We start from the raw sequence: 21,044 nt of genomic DNA on the forward strand, positions 1-21,044 counted from the left end.
TAAGGGAGGTATCAAATATAGAGTAACTATGACCAGTAATTTCATTCCTAGCTGTATAACCAAAAAAGTAAAAACAGATGCCCACACAAAAACTTGTACACAAATATTCATACTATTCATTATAGCAAAAAGCAAAAGGAAGTGTCCAGTTGATCACTAGATTAGCAAAATGTGTATATCGTGCAGTAGAATGTTATTCATCAATAGAAAGGAATGAAGTAGTGAAACCTGCTATAACATGGATGAACCTTGAAAACATGCTAAGTTGAAGCCAGTCACAAAGGACCATGTGTCACCTGATTTCATTTATATGAAATGTCCAGCATAGGCCAATCAATAGAGATAGAAAGTAGATTAGTAGTTACGTCAGGGTGGGGGGCATAGGAAAATGGAGGGGGGTGACTGCTAAAGGGTACATTCTTTTTGGTGTGATGAAAATGTTCTAAAATTGATTATGGTAATGGTTATACAACTCTGTGACTATACCTGAAACCATTGAATTGTACACTTTAAATGTGTGATTTGTGTGGTATATGAATTGTATCTTAATAAAGCTGTTACCAAAAAAATTAATAAAGGGAGGTGTTCTTAGCTGCTTTTCTCTCATTGGATTTCTCATAACTTCTTTTTAGAGTTATACATATTACGTTGTTTATAACTGTCATAGAAAATGTTACCTAACTTTCTATATAATTATGCAGAATTACCAAAGGTATTTTATGATTTGTTGACTTTTTACTATCACCACCCCCCTTGTTCCCTACATAGGGCCAAACAGCCTTTGATGTAGCAGATGAAGACATTTTAGGATATTTAGAAGAGTTGCAAAAGAAACAAAATCTGGTATGTCTTAAGACTGTCTAAGAATTACCTATATTAATGAATTCTTTTAATAGCTTTGAATTTCAGACAGTTAAATTATTCTTATGATGTTTTGTACTTTTTGGTTTTAAGTTGGTCCTAGCAAACTAAATGATAGTGAAAGACAATGAAGGGATGGTGGTGATGTTTAGCCTTTTGTGTTGCTTATCCCCACTTCTATTTCCTCGGATTCACAAAATGCATACTTATATAATGCATATGTTCTCAAGAATAACATGTTTTTGTAATTTCATAAGAAAGTTTGCTTAAAAGGTGGAGACTGTAAAATGTCAGATATCTTATTAGAAAATAACAGGCCCTAGATAAGCAAGGAGTTGTATAACTAGGAAGCAGATTTTTAAGTAAAATAAGTCATCCAAAGTGGCTAGTGGACCTTGACTTTTTCAATAAACCAAAGTTGGAGGGATGTAAAAAATTTGACTTAGTTCTGCATGGAGCTTTTTAATTGTCTAGTCTTTTTCATTCTTTGTCCAAGCCCTTTCCTGTTTTTTTTTATCATTTTTGTTTAGTGTTTGAAAAACTACTTTGTTATTATTTTAAACTCTGTGTTTTACTAATTAATATTATTTTAATAATATCCTCATTTTTCTTTGCATAACTTTGTATAAAGCTTCATAGTGAAAAACGGGATAAGAAATCTCCACTAATTGAATCAACAGCAAACATGGACAATAATCAGTCACAGAAGACCTTTAAAAAGTAAGTAAAATGCTAAACTAGGTTTTGTTAATTCTATGAATGAGTTGGCATAATGGCCACAGGCATGATTATGGTGAATCTGGGAAAAACAAATGTATTTTAATTTTTTGTGTTTATAATCATTTGAAGGCTATTTTCCTTTCACAGCAAAGAAACGTTGATTATTGAACCAGAGAAAAATGCGTCCCGTATTGAATCTCTGGAACAAGAAAAGGTTGACGAAGAAGAAGAAGGAAAGAAAGATGAATCTAGCTGTTCTAGTGAAGAAGATGAGGAAGATGACTCAGAGTCAGAAGCTGAAACAGGTAAAATTTGAAGGATAAATGAATTTTCATTGAATTTTGTTGCAGCATAAAGTAAGTCAAGATCAGGCTTAATTTTAAAACTTTCCAGACCATTTTGCTTCTTGTTCAGATAGCTGACAAGCCAGTAAATTATCTTTCAGTGAATATTAGAAACTTACATACGGTTATGAATTTATTATTCTCTATTTATCTGGAGACTCGTTCACCTCTGTATTTTGGCAACCTATATTTTTGATTTGAAGAAGTTGCAGAGGCTTCTAAGACTCTCTTAGGATGGTACAGATAGGGCGTGAATGGTTTCTCAGCAATTCAAGAATGGTCTTGCTGCTTTCTGATAGTCCTAGCAGCGTCCCAAATTTTCCCTAAGAAATAGTGAAGTAGGGACTGAATCAGTATACTTTCCTGTGAGGATGTGGGGGGATTCACTTTGTTTTGAGAAATTTTAAAGACACAGAAAAGCAGTGCATTTTTATAATTTTTTATCTTATATGTACATTCATAAGTAATATATAGCAATTCTAATAAATGCATCCATTTCCCTTCTGGTGAACATTTACTTTATTCTCAATTTTTTGTTGTTTCAAATAATGCCACAGTGATCATGTTTTCTATTTATATTTGCAAGAGATTCTCTAGTGGACTTAGAAATTGAATTATTGAATCATAGGATACATGTATTTTCATTTTTAATAGGTGCTGCCAAATTGCTTTAGAAAGTCACTATCACAATTTACATTTCTTTTTAATGTCAAGGATATGGTTTCTGTGGGTTTTTTTCCCCCTCTAGCCTGCCTGTTTTTATAGATTTTGTTTACCTAGTTGCTTATATTAAATAACATTTATTTTCTTAATCTGTGTCTGTTAATCACTCAAATCTTTTGAATGGCATGAGATACCAGTATTGCCATCTTTGAATTGTATAACCTGACATTTTAAAATATAAATTTATGAATAGAATTTATTGCACTTCCATTAAGATTTTTGGTCAATGAGAAAACTCATCATTATCAGGAGCAGTTTGGTGGTCATTGGTAAACACAAATGGAACCCTAGAATTCCTTGGAATTTCTATATTTCCTCTAGACACAACAGCATCACTTTGCATCATTTCGTTTTTACTCACTTAGCAAAATATTTCCTCTAAGAAAATGTGAGAAGCCAAGATTTACTAAATAAATACATGTCAAGGAACATATCGATAATTGTTTCCCATTAAACAAGATGTTAAACAGATGTTGGCTACCCTTGTTGCCTAGCTGATGTGTTTGGATTCTTTTATTTTCTGGAAGCTTAGTAATCTAAGACATAAATTATTTTTCTGTAATACACAGAGTTGGTGAAATTTGTAGATGGCTAGGTCCCTAGTCACTAGGGGATTTAAATTTTTCTTCATTGCTGTCACATTGTTGGTCACGTGACTCAACATATTCTTTGCCTTGGTGAGATATGGGTAAAATTGGAAGCTAAAGCAATAGGTAGTCATTGAATGTTATATTTATATAACATGCTAATTAAAATATTTCTAATTATAAAAACAAATTATGTGGGAATCAACATATATAGTGTTTAAGAACATGGTCTGGTTCATAAATATATGTGTGGGTAATTTATTTAATCTTAGATTTCTCATCTGTAAAATCAGGATAATAACTGCTTTCTATGGACACTATATAACAATCAATTGCTTTGTAATAAATGTTAGCTTCATATAATATTTGTATAAAATTAAACTACTAAGTTAAATGTGATCAACATACATGCTTTCTAATTTCATTTCAGTTAAATTTGTATTGTTTTCCTTGTGCATTTTGCAGAAATTGAAAGATGAAATAATGTCATTGATATTTAAATTGACTCAGATACTTTTGCAGCTATTTAAAGTTATTTTTATGTAATTAATCTCCTCCCTGAAAGACATGCCTTGGCTTCCAGTCAGTAGTAAAGTATACTATTACAAATCAAACCATATGCACATGTGCACAAGAAAGCTAGGACTAGCACCCAGATCTCTTAACTCACATGTTGAGTATTTTTTTAAGTTTTTGTTATCTAATTTTTTTAATTGGCCGTAGTATACAATTCACTTTCAATGTTTGGTACTGGGAAGCAATTTAAAACAAACAAAAGACTTTAATTTTAAGCCAGTTTTGCTGCTAACTAGCAAATCTTCTGATGTCTTTTCCTTGTTGATGAAATTTCCTTGATCATGAAATGAGAGGAATTGTACTATATGATTTGGATATTTCTTACACTCTACTATTCTGTAAATATAATTATCATTAAATTACATCTTATTATTTCCCTGTTTGGAATTTAAGCATATCTCTGCTCAGTTTTTCACTGAGCTAACTTTGAATGTTCCTCTGAAGCATTGTACTATGATAATTTTGTTCTTCCTGTTTCTAGTGGTCAGTTGTGCAAGGAGAGAATTTGACTCTATTTCAAGAATTAATCCATATAAATGCTGTGTGGTTCCTTCTTTCTCACTCTTTTAGTATCAACCAAGCTTTATTTGGCAAGCTTGAGAAAGCAGCCATCTCCCTGTACAGTTACAGCTTGTTTTGACAATTTTTAAACTGTTTTTTTTTTTTTTTTTTCTTGCTTTTTGTAAGGTTATTTCCTTAGGAAACTATTTGACATAAAATAACTATTTTTCTGATTTTCTTTCATAAATTATTTACCAAACAAGTTTTTCTTCAATGTTCTTTCTCCTCATAAACTAGATGAAAATAGGAACACAACCAAAAGTTTTAATTGCCACCTAAATGATTTATAATTTTGAGGGGTAGTTGAGGAAATGAGAAAGGGGGAGTATATTTTTGCTTTTAGGGTTTCTTTTCCTCTTTGTTGAAATCAAATGGATAGAAGGGCTTCAGCAATATTGATAATGTTTACTTAATAAGCTGAATGGTGCTACATGGTGTTTATTTATCTTTTTCATTGTTTATTTTGCCTACTGTACTGTAAGTCCCATTCAGTTAAGGTATTTTGTGTTTTCATTGGCTGATATATCTCCAGTACGTAGGGCAGTATTTTATAAATATTTGTTGAATGACTCTCTTCACAGTTAGGTGGATTATTTTCCGAGAAGATGGTGTCGTACCCATTTAACTTTAGACTTTTTTGGAATGGGAAGGCATGCTCTTGGGGACATTTAATCATGCTGTTTGACAGAAATATAAGCTAATAACTGACAAAAGCACTTTTAGATTTCCTGGAATAAAGAGTAGCAAAATCAGATTTAGATCAGCAATAATAGTTTATCCATCAGAGAATTACATAGCTATTGTAATTTTTAAAGTTACATTGCACTCATGCATTCAAGTTTTAAATCTTAATTAAAATTTAAAAAAATTTTTTTTAGTTTGAAAAGTATTGAAGTCAGGTTCTATTTGTGCTTTTTATTCTCAAAAGCTTTGTTGTATGTCTTTCAAGTTGTTTTAACTGCTTTCTTTAGCATACATATTGACACATTTCTAGAAACTCTTTGAAAAATCCATTTGTGAAAAGAAATAGTAATGCGGAAAGGCTCTTAATTAACAAATCTTAAACAAAAATATAGTATAAAATTTTTTATAAAATATAAAAATAGGATATAAAATAAAGTATAAAATTTCTCAGCTATTGAAACCAAATTTCAGTAGAATCTTGATTCTTAAGATTTTTTTTGTTTTTAATAGAGAAGACAAAATCCATGGCTTCTGTAACTACTGTCAACACTTCTAGTACACAAGCAGCTCCTGTAGCTGTTACAACACCTACTGTGTCATCAGGTCAGGCAACACCTACATCACCTATTAAAAAGGTAAGCCAAAGTTTTGTTTACTAAAAATACATATATTCTGCTTAAGTACCATTTGGACTAACTCATTAAAACGGTTCTAAGTTTTTATACTTTATTCCAAAAATACTTAAGGTTTTAAAATAAAAATATATTTTTTTGTTTTTAATTTGAGATTTCCTCTGAACCACGTTGTAGTCTTTTTTGTTTTTTGGATCCTTTTTGCAACTGATATTACAGTTGATATTATAGTTGACAGTTAACAAATATTACAGTTGATAGTTAAAAATAAATAGAAAGATAAGAATATTCATAATATTAAAAACAATGATCATGGTAGTTTTTACTTCTCTGGAACTTTTATTTTGAGAACTGAGGTTTTATATTCTTTATCTTTGTTAAGTAGAAGTACATGTTGAAACTTTCACACATGGATAAATAAGGCACAAAAAATACTACCACTAGTCAATGAGAAAACTGAAATCTAGATTTTCTAACTTACAGTACAAAGCACTAGGCATGCAATTATGATGTGCCTGTTAGAACATTGTTTCAGAGGTCAGACAAACCAGAGACTAGCTCCTGACTCCACCTGTTATAAGTTGTTATGACCTTGAGCAAGTTATTTACTATCTTCCTTTTTGTCACAAAACAAAATAAAGAGAAATAAAGTTAATGTAAGGGTTGGTGCAGAGAGAGAGCCTGGCTAATGACTGTGCTCCAAAAATGTTAGTCTTATTTCTTTCTGTTCTCCGTCTCTTCCCCATTCCTCTTGCCTATTTTCTCTACCAAAACAGTGTTTTTCCATTAGTGTGTTGATCTTTTTAAACACTTTCCTTCTCCCTTCTACTCTAGGATCTGTCCTTCTTTTAACCCAAATTAAAAATCAAACTTTTTTGGTTATTTTAAAACCCAGTGGTCTTTTTTTTAAAGGATTTTCCTCACCACCTCTTACTTACCTATTGAGCATACTCATTTCCTTCTCTGTACACACACACACATACACACACTTTTTTTTCCCCAAGCCATTTAAGAATTGATAGCAGTCATTATAATACTTTCCCCCTGAATATGCCAGTATGTATATCCTAAGGTCAAAGACGTTATCCCTCATTCTCATAATAAAATAATCATATTTAGGAAATTTAACCTTGACACAGTACTGTTACATATGTTAACGAATATATATACTCAGGTTTTCCTAGTTGTCCTTTAATAATGTCTTTTCTAGCTGTTTGTTTTTTCAAATCAAGGGTCCATTCAAAGATTGCACATTGTGTTTAGTTGTCATGTCTCTGCCTTTGGACTTCTTTTGTTGCTTGTCTGACATTATTTGGTTTGCATGGGTTTGAGGACTGATTTTAAATCCCTGTAGTGTTTCCATTACGTGGTCAGTCTTGCCGATCTTTGGATTTGGCGCTGAAGGTGGTCAAAATCTATATCTTTTCATTTCCTTATTTATTTTATTTTTTAAATCAGGGCTTGCTGTACAGGGATCTGCACCCGTGACCTTGGTGTTACTAGAAATCTAAATCTTTTTAAAATCATAAACTAGAGAATTTTTTAAAAATTCATTCTGTTAGTAATAATCCTCCTTTAAAACTTTTCTGAAGGAAAGCAGTAATGTAAATTCTTAGTGGTAGAAGTGTACGGTCTTCACTGGTATGAGGATATTTCAAAAAGTTTGTGAAAAGATAGAATTAAAAGATAGTACAAGTGTTTCCGTGAACTTTTTGAAGACCCCTTCATACATAGTTTGCATATCAAGAAACTATATGAGTGAGTTATTTTACCTTCGATGTTCTACAATTAAGGGCTTCTTGAATTCAGTTAGTACCCCTTGTTCATAGATCATAATTACATATGCTTTAGTATGAAATTCTCTAAAAGCAGTCGGCAGAATTTTGAAGGCTGTTATGCTATAACTAGCATCACCATGAATGACATTAACTAAAGTTTATTTTACTTCTAGAACCTCATATATTTCTTCACTGAATACTAAATTTGTGCCCGCATCTTATCTCTTTTGATTTATCGTCTGTTAGAACTATAGGATTATCAAAAATTCCCAGAAACTCCATCTCTCTAGAATATCTGGACAAAAAGCTAGCTACCTTTCTTTTGGATATTTGTCTAAGCAATCTCCTTCTTACTATAGTCAAATAATTACAGTAGACTTCTTGTGTTCAACCCTCTTTTTCTGAAGTGTAGCCCCAGATTTATGGCAGTTTACTGCTCGATTTATACCTAATGTCCTAACTGCAAGTTAATACTTTATACCTCTGTTAGCTTAATGGGCCAGTAATTTCTTTACTGTAAAAATTCTATTCAAAATCACTTTTGATTCTGTAGTTAAACTGATCTAATGACAACCATCTGCTTTTATAATTTGTATATTTAGTAGCTACATTTTCTCAATTTCAAGCATCGTAACTTATCTTGAATGTTATACTGTATCTGCCTTTGTTCTTAAGGTTTTGTAACAAGATTTTATTCAAAGCAATAAAGTCATGATGTGCTAAAAATTTGAAATATTTTTAATGTGCAGGGGAGTCTTCTTATCAGTATTGTATGACTGAAAACCTGTTATTATATTCAGTCTTATTTATATTCCTTTATTTATCATTTTAGTGTTTGGGGGTTTTTTCAAGATTCTACTGATAATTCTGACTGTCGTGCCCAGGGCTTCACCCCTGGCCCACTCCTTTGTCCTCTGCATTTGAGGTAGAGAATTTAGAGAGCCTTCCAACTCATATATGATTTAGACAGAGAAATACTAAAGAATGTAATAAATATATATGTTTACAAGCCTATATTTTTGTGCTTATTTATCAATAAAAGTTATTACATGTAGGAAAAAAACTTCAGAGACTTACAGATACAAGTTTTCTTAAACAAATTGTTAATTTGTAAATGCATCTTAAAAGATTTTGCAATTAAGGGTTCTATTTTTAGGTTCCAAGTTGCTACTCTGCTTTTAATATTTAGACAAGGTTATGTTAAGTTCTCCAGTTTCCTTCAGCATTGCATAAAATGTATGTGTGTGTGTGTGTGTGTACGCGCGTGTGCGTGCGTGAACATGGCAAGGAATAGATCTCCAAAAAGGAAACACACAGAACAGTATTAAATGTCACATATTTTCTATTAATAACAGGGCACCTATAGTGAAAAGTTGGATATGTTCATTTTAAACGATCCTTAAGTTCTGAACTCTTCAGCTAAAATTAAAGAACCGTTTCTTTAACAATAAGGTCAAGCCAACAATTTGGGGAGATGTTACCTGTAAAACCATCAGTTTGATTTTATGCTTTAAATTGTTAACTAGCAATAAGTTTATATAACTCTCTCTAGTCAAATAAATATTGTTGAGATCTCTAAAACAGATTACTTATTCTGCTCTATGGATGTACATTCCAATAAAATATAAACTATATTTTCTTTACTAGATGATAAAAATTCAGAATTTTCTTGGAATTAAATGTTCTCGTTAATCGACTCCAATTTAATAACCTTAATAATAATTTAGCAAAAGACTGTTATGTTCTGTAGGTATATGAAGTATTTCAATAAAAGTGTACAGATGTAGCATGATAGTTTAAAAGTGGGAGAAATTATTTTGATTTTAGGATACAGGATCAAAATATTTGAGATAGATCTTGAAGAATCAGTGGGTAATATTTTAACCGAGAGGTTTGTACAATTTTTTGAATGGGAGAGAATAGAAACAATGTGAGCAAGTAGGGATAATATGGAGTATTTGGTAGGAAAAAAATTAATTGTTCAGTTTGATTGATATATAGGGTACATATATACAAAGTAAAACAGGGAAAGTAGAGCCAAATTGTGAATGTCTTCATTTATAGGGTAATATTTCTGTAATTTATTTGATCAGTACTAGAGAATAATGGAAGATGTTTGAAACATGAAACAAGAAGATTATTCTTTATAGAATATTACTGTGGCAGCAGTGTATAGGTATATGTGAAGATGAGAGACTATTTGATAAAAGGTTTATGACAAAATAATTGAAGTTGCCTGTGATGGTAAGAATATGAACTAAGGAAGTGGCTATGAGCTTATAAAAAGGAGAGGAGGAGGTTTAGAGACATGGCACCTAATTTAAGGATGGAGGAAGATGATAGAGAAGTCTAACTAATATGGTTGTGAAGTTTCAAATATAGGGGATTGAAGAAAAATCATTAGTGTCATTAACAGAAATAGGAAACTGAGGAAGAGTTGGTTGGGAGGTAAAAGGTGTTTGATTTTAGACATGTTGAGCTTCAAGTTCCAATTGTAGTTCTAGATAATCTGTTCTACAGATAAATAGAAATTCAGGGCTGGGAATTTAGAAGTCAGGCTGGATTGGAGAATAACAAATTTGAGAATAGGCTGAATACAGTTAATATTTAGCCTGAGGAAAAAGAGAAGCCCCTACTCCCATCCCCAGGAGAAGAAAGTGGAAAGAGAAGAGAGGAGATCTGAGAGCAGACCGTGAGAGTGCTTATTGTTGCAGGGCCACAAAAAGAAAATAAAGAAAAGCCAAGAAAAGAAGTGGTCAGAAGAATAGGAAAGTGTCTTGTTATAAAAGCAAAAGAAGAGCATTTTCAGGGAGGAGGTATAGTTAAGTATTTCAGAAATATTTATTTATACACCAAGGTACTTTTAAACATGTAAATCAGTTCTTAAATCCAAATTCATGTTAGACAGAGTAGAGGTATATCTGCCATTGTAGTGCAACAAATGCACATTTCAAAACTGTTATTACTGCCTTATTTTTCTCAATTCTAAAATAACGGTAATAATAATATTTCACTGGGAGGTTGTAGGGTTAAATTAAATAACCCATGTGAAACACTTAGCCAGACACTAGTAAACATTTGTTAAATGTTAGCTTCTGTTGTAACATTCAGTAAATGTTATCTGTTATCTGGCTATTTTATCATTGAGGAAAAACATTTGTTTCCAGTTTTTGTAGGGAAGAGAATCTGAGGCATGGTTGACAAACTATGACTGGTGGACCAAACCTAGCCACCTACCTGTTTTTGTACTGTCCATAATCTAAGAATAGTTTTAACATTTTTAATGGTTGGAGAAAAACATTGAAAAGACTATTTTGTGACACAAATTCAAATTTCATTGTCTGTAAATAAAGTTTTATCAGAACACAGCCACATTCCTTCGTTTATGTACTATTTTCTATGTCTATAAAGCCTAAATTTATAGTTAGCTCTTTAAACTCAGAAATCAATATGCAGTTGTCTCAGTACCTATCATATTGTATAGAATATTACAGAGGACCCAAAATTTCTTGATCAACAGAGCCCCTAGTGTTTTATTTAGTACAGTAGTTTTTTTTCCATGGTGCCACTTGGCCAAAAGAAATACCTGTTTGTTTCATTTATTAAGTAGTTAGGTACAAGTAAGTTAATAATGGCAGTGTCCAAGAGGTGTCTGTGCTTCTCTCAAAACTTTAAAATATTCCACAGAGCCCCTATGATTTTGTTGTGGTACCCTGGTGTACTTCTGTGCACATTTTGGGAACTGAGGAATGCTTAGACCCAATTGATAAAAATTAATTACGAGAAATACCAGAGCTGTCTTATAACTGTTTTGTTTATGAAGTGGCCCTTGAGTGTCATGGGAGCTTTAACAAGCTCTCTTAACCTGCTAATGACAGCAAACTTTGGCAATAAGTATGAAAGAAAGGACTTTTTAAAAATTGAAAAACAATTTTCAATACCCTAATTCTTGTAGCAACTAATTAGTTGTTATATTCACCAATCTGTATGAACTTCAAAAACTTGTGGAAAAATAGAATTTAAAAAGATAGCACAAATCTTTCCATGAATTTTTTGAAGTACCCTTGTATTTAACTGTGGTTGAATATTTAAATTCTGGAAGTAGAGGTAGTGAAGTAAACTAGTTTGAAATGAAAGATGTTACATTTTTAGGAAAGAATAGGAAAAATGTAATAAATATTTGTACATAAAAATAGTTTTTAATTGAAATGTTTAATGTTTGGTGGGAAAAACAAACAGTAAATTTAAGGCTGTGATAGTAAAAATATTATTGAATTAACTGTTATAATTAGAAAATATCAGTTTTAGTTTTTTGTTATGTTGGATTTAAAATTTTTTAACCAGCAATTATAAATGGATAAAGACAAAATTCATATGCAGTAGTTTGTTCACTCACATGATACATTATCCACTCAGTGTGCCTTTAACAGCTTTAGAAATTTCTTTATTAGATTCTTTCAGATATTTCATGCTAAAGCTAGAACTTGTTCCCATTGACTTGTAAAGATTGAGTCATTACCCAATTATTGGGCTTACTTTATTATAAAATTCTTATAAAAAGAAAAAAAGTATTTTTTGCTCTTAACTTCCCTTTTCTGTTTTCATGCTTTCGATCTTTATCTGTTTACCTGTCTTATTTTAATTGGCTTTAGTATGATTTCATTGCTCCTATCATGCCTGTGGTGGAATCAGTAGATCCTGCATCATGGAGGCAGGGCTTGCGCAAAACTGGCATTGTTCTTGTGCCCAATAAGGGTGAAAAATCTATGGTGAGGCATTTCTATGTGCAAGACTTTATATTAGGTTACAACAATAACAAGTTTAATATAAATATTGGTTCCAAAGATGCATGATTTTAAGTCCTTACAGTGTGCTCATTCCTGTTTTTTCTATTTGCATCATAATTTTTCTGTGTGATATAAAGTGTGTAGTGTGATTTTTAAATCTAACCTCTGGAAAGGTAGTCTATTCCTTTATCAATTTTAGATCTTTTTTTTTTTTTTTAAGATCTTTACATTTTTGACTAAGACATTAACCTACTTAAAGTGTTTTTCTCCTGAAACTATTAACTTCAATTTTAGACATTATTTGTAATTTTACTGTTTCCAACTTAAGGACTGATCAGTTTCAATAATTCTTTTTTCTTTTTCTTAAAAAATGAAATAAAAAAGTTTCCAACCTCAACTACAAAAATTTCTCCCAAAGAAGAAGAGAGAAAAGACGAGTCTCCTGCATCTTGGAGGTTAGGCCTTAGAAAGACTGGCAGTTATGGTGCACTTGCTGAAATCACAGCATCTAAAGAGGCTCAGAGAGAAAAAGACATGGCAGGTGTTATGCGTTCAGCTTCAAGTCCCAGACTTTCATCCTCTTTGGATAATAAAGAAAAGGTAATCTATTTCACAATATTGTTTCTATAAAAATTTATAATAATTTCTTTTTCAGGAATTTAAAATCTGGTGGATTTTCTACTAGATATCTTTAGATCTAGGTATCACCTTAATTTACCTGACAATGAATTACATCATAATACAAATGTATCCACCTTAAACAAATACCTATAAAGAATTATAGGTATTGGAAGGATCGGAAGTATTTGCCCAAAGCATAAATTATAGAACTGTACTCAGTTAAAGGAATCCTTTATCCTACTTCAAAATCAGTAAATTTTCAGAAGTTTAGGAACACATTTATTCTAGAATGTGAGTATATTCGTAAGTTACATTTATCCAGTTTCTTCAATATTTTTTTAACAGCTTTTTCATCTGATGTATTACGAACAACTTTGTCTTAATAGTTTTAATAATTAATTTTGAGAGGGGGTATTAATATTGCATCAAATAGAATGTACCACAGTACATTCAATGCTGTTTTATATAGTTAAATGATGTATTTCTCTTACATTTTTAGTTCTTGGATTATTATTTTTTCCATATAGTTTTCTTCCTCTATTTAGGAGTGTTTCCTTGTATTAGAAATTCAGGGGTGGAATTTCTCATCAAGTAATTTTAGTATTTTTGCTTTTCTGTTAATTTATTGCCTAATTGTTGGAATGTATCAATGTCATTGTCACTACACACTCTCAACTATATTTGGATAAATATAATTTCAATAATTTTCATTTTGATTATTTTAACATAATTTAAAGCATAGACTATCAAGGTTGTGAATAGCTTGTATAACATAAATGGTTGAGACTTCTCAGTGAACCATATTTGAGACCTTATTTCTTCCAGAGAAAATACAAGGATATTTTAGCTTATGACTTTAATCTGATATAGAAGTTTAGAAAAAGTCATTAAAATGTGGAGGAATTTTCTTCCTTTCTCATGTTAAAATATCTAATTCCATTCTAAAGGAGAAAGAAAAAATTAGTTTGTCCTTTAGTGCTTGTGTAGTACCTGATTATTAATAGATATCAATTTTAGAGTTTAGCTGGGAATTATGGGAATGCTATAAACTGTGATTACTATGTAATTATACATTGTTGAATAACCTTTTCTTAATACTTTTAGCAAAGCCTGTAATCACACAAATTTATTTTCACTCATTTTTTTTTCCTGTGGTGCAGGAGAAAGATAGTAAAGGAACTAGGCTCGCATATGTGGCACCTACAATACCAAGACGACTAGCCAGTACATCTGACATTGAAGAGAAAGAAAACAGGTGAAGTCATTATGATTTGCTTTATGCATTCACTATAAAATCTTTATTATCTGGCATCAGAGTAAATACATGAGCACTGTTGTAATTACATGAGAGTAATTATGGATTGCGGAAGAGATGGAAGGTATTCCTGATAGAGAGAACGCCAAGTATGACATGGTACTGAGGACGTGCAGGCTTGGTACGTTCATGAAATAGCAAAGGAGGCGTTATGGCAGGGACAGAGTGAGGGAAAAATGGTAGGAGATGAGGTCACAAATGAGTACGAGTTCTCTAAATATTTGGAACATTTAGAAAAGGGGAAAGTAGGGAGGAAAAGTCTTTACTTAGTGTCAGCATTGTATTTGTAATCATGTTATATCCAATTGTGTCTTGATTTTTTTAACTTAACATTTCATCAGTGGTCTTACACGTTAATACATGTTTTCAGTAAGCATTATTTTTCACCAATACATACCATTCCATAGAGCAGATCTGCTGAGGTTAAAGTAATCAACTCCCCTCCCCATGCTATGGACATTTAAATTATCTAATATTTTGTGATCATAAGTAACATTTTTGTAAATGCCTTAATTATTCCCCTATATTTAGGACTGTACCTTAGGGATAGAGCCTTAGCCTTACTCTCACTTATTGATAAATATTCGAAAATATTTTCCCAAGAAATTTTACTAGTTCCTACTTCTATTAATATTTATTAGTATACAGCTTTCTCAACCCTATTTTAAAATTATCTGCCAGAATCTGAAGGATGTTCTTTTCACAGAGACTCTTCAAGTTTGCGAACAAGTAGTTCTTATACAAGAAGAAAATGGGAAGATGATCTTAAAAAAAATAGCTCAGTTAATGAAGGATCAACTTATCATAAAAGGTAATATAATTCTTAAGTGGCTTTTATGTATTCTTTTATAAAAATATGAGACAATTTGTGGACCCCTCAATTTAATATCATTTAAGCAAATGATGTGCTTTTATTAAATATCATGTCTTTTGTTGTTTAATTAAACTTGATTTAAAGACATAGAATATATATTTAAAGATGGATGATAATTGCCTTTTACTTATGCCTTTCTATTATATATTTATTTAAACTTCATATACTATGAAGTATCTTTTAGATTCTAGCATATTTAAAAGGACCTCCTTACATAATTGACTAGAACAACTGAAATAGGCCAGTGTCTTAATGATCTGGTCATCATTTGTGATCTGGAAAGTTTCTGCTTGTCCTAGAATTTAGAACTATGGGAATGCCTTCAGTTGGGATGTTGGTAATAAACTGGAGAGGAAAAAACTGTTAAGTTATTTCTGTACTAACAGCAACCAAAAAGAAGAGTAAGATATGAACAAGTATAATGTGGGTATGGGTCACTCCTAGGGATCTGACCCATTGCTGAAACAATTTTCTTCAAAATGTCAACTTCTCACTTTTCCTAGATAAAACTAAACCAAAGTGTTTTTATCAGGCCCAGCCTGGTATGACCATATCGTCTGCAGTAGTTCCAGAAATGTGAAAGATCAGATCATCTTTGAGTATTGTTGATGGGGTTGGGAGGAGGCAATAAAACGATACACTACCAAATTAGTGAAATAATCGAAACTCTACCAAGTTGTAGATGCAACTCTTGGTGCTGGAGCTGGTGGTGTATTTAGGAACACAGTTTTTTTAGATTTTTGTCCTGGCCTTGTGAATTTGTATAATGGGTAGAATTAACTATAGAATACACATACAGACACATCCTATATGGATATGACTCTTTTGTTTAGTTGCTCCTTTGGTAGAAGACACGATGATTTGATTAATTCTAGTGTTCCAAGCCCCACATCAACACCAACAGTTACCTCTGCAGCTGGGCTTCAGAAAAGCCTACTTTCCAGCACAAGCACTACTACAAAGATTACAACGGGTTCTTCCTCAGCAGGCACACAAAGCAGGTAAGTTACAGATACATTTTGTGTTCAGGTCTACTGTGTGCTTATGTATGTGCATGCGTTTTTGTTTAGAAGATCATGGGGCTCTGGATTTTTTCATTTACCTTGTTAAAGTTATTTACAAACAAAATTGGTTCAAAAGAGAGGCAATTATGCATGTCTGGGGAAAAAATTAAGTTCCTGATTTATGAACTTTACTTTAGTTACACTGTTTAAAATGTAAATTTGTGTGTTTTGACATCTTTGGGTGAGATTTTTGGTTCATAGTTGAAAGATGTCTGACCTTGTGTTTTTAAAAAATCCATCCCTATAGTCACACATTTTCAGCTGTTAGGAAGTGCTTTCATTGTTTAGCTGTTTTCCTTTTCTCTTTTTGTGTTGCTGCTTATGATACTGTAGTACCTCAAATCGTTTGTGGGCTGAGGATAGTACTGAAAAAGAAAAGGACAGTATTCCTACGGCAGTGACCATTCCTGTTGCTCCAACTGTTGTAAATGCTGCAGCTTCTACCACAACCCTGACTACAACTACTGCTGGCACTGTCTCCTCCACATCAGAGGTCAGGGAGAGACGCAGGTGTGTAAAGGTCCTAACAGTACTGCTGATATATCTTGCCCAGTGATGAAAGTTTTTTTGTTTTTTTGCTTTTTGTTTTTTAATTTTATGAAGTTGATGACCCTCTCTCCAGTGATAAATGAAATACTGTTATGTCAGCTCAGGACTTTGTAAATTTGATACAGCTAGCAATTATTAGTATTTAGGTTTGGTAACCCACCTCTGACAGAATGGATGTTTTTATTTAAAGGCAGTGAGCTAGACAGTTGTCTTATAAATTAGCCATTTTAGGGTTTTTTAATGGTTTTATTTCAAAACTTTTTTTCTGATGAAGACCTGAATACACACAAACACCCTCATGGGAAATTAGATGCAACATGACAAAAATAGGTCTCATCATTCTTCTCATTGTTTTTTCCCATTATTAAGAAATTTGATGGATGTTAAACTGTTTTTGTCATTTTTGTGAATTTCATCTGAGGATTCTCTTGGTGAGGAAAGGCTTCTATGTGTGTGTAAGCCAAATAATTTTAAGTGTGTTGAATACTTTTATTTAGTTTTAGTTCTGGTACATAGAAAGCATTCATTAATTAAATTTTTAAAGAGTCTATGAATTTATTTTGTGTGCTTAAATATATTAAAGAGCATTGCTCACTTCTTCCTGCTGCTCCCTGTTGGTATGGAATCACAAATGTGGAAAGGAGCTCATTATCTTTTGTGATATCCTTGCTTTACAGAAGGAAACCAAGACCCAGAGATATTATATGACTATTCCATTTTTGTATAGTTAATTAACGTGAGAGCTGAGGCTAGCCCTAAGAGGATCAGTCAGTTCTTTCTGCTGTGTCTTACCTGCATAGTCTCTAGCTTTGAATTTTGTTTTTTCTTCTTGAGAAAGAAGAAAATCTTAGGAAACTAACTGTAAGCTTTATTTTCGTCTTCTATTCTTGCAAAATTAAATTAGCTTTATAGTTATATTCTCCTTACTAAAATACCAACCTGATTAATTTTGTTTTATTTCTGTCACGTAGTGTTCATCATAGAGTCCTTTTTCTCTGGAGCCTAGCAAAGTGCCTAACCTGTAGTAGTAGTGGTCTTATTTGTGCTTGAATATATGAAAAGTAACAAGTTATTTTTAAATATTTTCTTTCCTATTATTGCATATTTAGTTTTTGCCTGTGTATTTAGGTTTTGTTCCTATTTTTATGGTGAAATTTGGTGATACTTCTGTAACACCACTGCAAGCAGTTAGCATTTTGTGATTTTAATACCAATACGGGTCATAATACGAGGGTCTTCAAAAAGCTCGTGGGAAGATTCATATTATCTTTTAATTCTGTTTTTCCACAAACTGGTCTGAGTTTCTTCTGTAAAGTTAAGTGTTTGATTTTTCATAATTTTTAACTCCTAGAATCCTTTCTATCTCTAGCATCCCATGCTTTTAAAAATTTCTCCAATGACAAAAACAAAGCCTAATGAATATCATTTGTTTCGGAACAAATTATGATTCCTAATCTCAGATTTATTTTTTTAATTCTGTTGGAGAGAGTTGAATTTCAACTTTAATAATTAGTCCTAATTTAATAAAATATATTAAAGATTGAAAATTAAATATTTGGATATATTGTTAGGGCAGCAGGTTCTAATAGCATAAGAAAAAAATGTGTCTGGACTTTTTTTTTTTTTTTTGGTCTATTACAGAGAATTTGTCTTACCATCTTTCAGTGTTGTTTGCAATACTATTAATGTTTGTGTTTTGTTCCATGTGAAATAATTGTTTGCAATTTTTAATACATTGTTGGCCTCCTCTGTTTGTCTTTTAATTAAATTTCCATTAATGGTTTTGAAATGTATGTGGTTAAAAATTTGCCTAAAAAATATGTATATGATGATTTAAGAATATATTATGGCTGAAAAAGATAAGTCAACACATTTATACCATTAGGTACTTTTAAATATGTTCTTTTGGGTATTATGTAAGGTTACCATGCACACTATTAAATTCCACAGTGTTCATGAATTTTCCAGTTTCTGTTGATAAGGATTGTATCAGGAATTCTTGATTTTGTTAAGATTTCTAACGGATTAATTTTTGTTTGAGAATAGGAGAAGCAGCTAGCTTTAAATAGGTGCAGCATAATAGCAAATTTTTTCACTGTTCAAGTACTCATAATTCCCCATAGTCTTTACAAAGTGCAAAACAGTAACTTACTAGTAACTTCATATTTACATGGAACTGCTGTTCTAGTATAGCTATTCTCTTGTACCATTTTTCTTTGGCTCAGCCAGCTCCCATTAGCTTATTTACCTTCCCTCTGGAAGGAAGAAAGCTGGGTGTGAAATAACAAGTGTTGGTATTTAAGTTTTTTGAAGATGTAATTTGGTTGACTAACCAAATATAACTATAAATAAATATAAATATTTCAGCCAATAAATTCCATTGAAATATTGAAATGTTAAAATTATAGAATAATTGCATTTATTAGAAAACAGTCTTAATTTTTAAAAAAACAACCTTTGGGTTGCTCAGAAATAGTAAGCAATCTAAGACTAAGGAATGAAATTATATACTGTATGTAGTTATAAGAAAGATATATACTAGGACAGTATGATACAGCAATGATTTAAAACATTTTTTTATTAAAACATTGATTTTACATATTTATGGGGTTCAGAGTTATGTTTCAATACATGTACAGTGCATGATGATCGGTTCAGGGTAATTAGCCTATTCATCATTGCAAAACTTAATCATTTCTTTGTGATGTCCACTGATACAGCAATGATTAACGCAGCAATGGGCTTTGGCTGGTATATCCATCTTTTTGATGATCAGCTCTTTGGAATTAAAAACAAATATATAAATTGTTTTTCTTCTCTATATCCCATTCTTAGGTGTTTTCTCTAGATAGGCACTCCAAGGGAGGAAAAAGGAACCAAATATCATCAGTTGGTGACTATCAAATATAGGAAATATTTTATTTACTACAAATTGATAGGTTAGATTTTTATGAGGCAAATGTTGTGTGAAAAATAATAATGAACAGATTTACAAGTCTTTCAGCTAGTAACATTTACCTCCTTAACCTGCATATGTTAAGCCAGGTATGATAAATAGGTTTATTAACTCTCATAGCAACTTGAAACTGTATTGAAAAGGAATCCAGGCTTCTTAGAAGAGACTGTAATGGTTGATTAGTCCTCTTTGCCATGTAAAAAGAGTGAAGTGGTAATGCAAGTTTCTCTGTTCTAAACTAAATATGAAAAGTTTTACCATGTAGAGTTGGAGCCAGAATTCAGTAGTTCATGTTCATTCTTACTTTCAGAGCAGCTTATGAAGTGCTGAAGTGATACATGCACCCATTTGGCCTGCTATAAACTTTTTTGTTTAACCAGATTAGCTATCACATTTAGGTTTCATCTCCTTTTATTTTTTCTTCTCTTCATCTGCTAGAAGTACAAAAAGCAAAAAATTGGATAGGACCCTACGTGCATAAATGAGAGTTCAACGAATGAATGAAAAAAATAGCCAGTGGACCACATTTTCCAGGCTGATGTTCTTAGGAGCTGTTTTCCACGTTTAATAGGTGTGCCACCAAAAAAAAAAATAAGAAAGAAAGAAAAAGGAAAAAAGATTTTCTGCTTAAATGATCTTGGGAAATACTGGGTTAAACAGAGTTAAACAGGTTATTTCCCTCGGTACATATCAGACCTTTTAATATGTTGTGATTTTCTTAGAGAAGGTTAGAATGTATAGCAGTTCCCAAATTTGTATAACCATTTACTATAACAAACAAGTCTCTCATATCCCATTAGTGTTTCTTAAACTTGTGTAATAAGATTATTGGTTATTCTCTTCTTCCTTTTAAATTATCTGTCCTGGAAAACTCCCAATTGTTATCAAAACAGAAGATATCTGTTACATCTTAATAAAACCCTTAAAATTCAAGAGAGTTGATATATAGACAGAATGAGAATTATAAAACTGTGGGAAAAAGAGAAGTTTCAAGTTTCATGGAAGAAAGGAAAGGCATGTCCTACCAATTGTACTCATTTGGATCTATGCATTGGTGTAGATGAAACCATATGTATCAGAATCTCAGCTAAGAGAAAGGAAAAGCTGATAACCAAAATATTTTATTTATTGGATTTTTTCCCCTCCCTTTTACTTTTAGGAGGACAAGTTAAAGTAACAGAAAACAAACAATTAGCAATTTAATTTTTTTTTTTAAATCTAGGATATAAACTTAGATCAGTACTAATATTTTAGTAGAAACCAAATTTGGCAAGTTAGAAATCTTTGATGAAGTGCTTAAATTAAAGAGGCGTGCCTTGTTGATGAAATAAAAATAGTGTTACTATGATAGGGAAAAAGACATAATCTTTCAGTATTCTAGCAACAAGGAGGTAAAAACATGAACATATGGA

At 31.7% G+C, this 21,044-nt stretch overlaps 1 protein-coding gene across 7 annotated transcripts in view; it reads left to right on the forward strand.

Annotated features, from left to right (window-relative positions):
• The window catches only part of PPP1R12A (protein phosphatase 1 regulatory subunit 12A), a 142,453-nt gene that overhangs the window by 80,877 nt on the left and 40,532 nt on the right, over positions 1-21,044 (forward strand). For 2 of the 7 annotated variants that reach the window (XM_063074807.1, XM_063074805.1), the window contains exons 6-15: positions 769-843; positions 1,493-1,581; positions 1,729-1,886; positions 5,567-5,691; positions 12,119-12,235; positions 12,638-12,853; positions 14,035-14,129; positions 14,896-15,000; positions 15,897-16,064; positions 16,461-16,637. In XM_063074807.1, coding sequence (XP_062930877.1) covers positions 769-843; positions 1,493-1,581; positions 1,729-1,886; positions 5,567-5,691; positions 12,119-12,235; positions 12,638-12,853; positions 14,035-14,129; positions 14,896-15,000; positions 15,897-16,064; positions 16,461-16,637 — 1,325 coding nt within the window. The remainder of the gene's footprint in view (positions 1-768; positions 844-1,492; positions 1,582-1,728; positions 1,887-5,566; positions 5,692-12,118; positions 12,236-12,637; positions 12,854-14,034; positions 14,130-14,895; positions 15,001-15,896; positions 16,065-16,460; positions 16,638-21,044) is intronic. The other 5 variants (XM_063074809.1, XM_063074808.1, XM_063074806.1 and 2 more) reach the window with 4 other exon arrangements.

The sequence above is a fragment of the Cynocephalus volans genome, chromosome 12 (genome assembly GCF_027409185.1).
Source record: "Cynocephalus volans isolate mCynVol1 chromosome 12, mCynVol1.pri, whole genome shotgun sequence".
Lineage (NCBI taxonomy): Eukaryota > Metazoa > Chordata > Mammalia > Dermoptera > Cynocephalidae > Cynocephalus > Cynocephalus volans.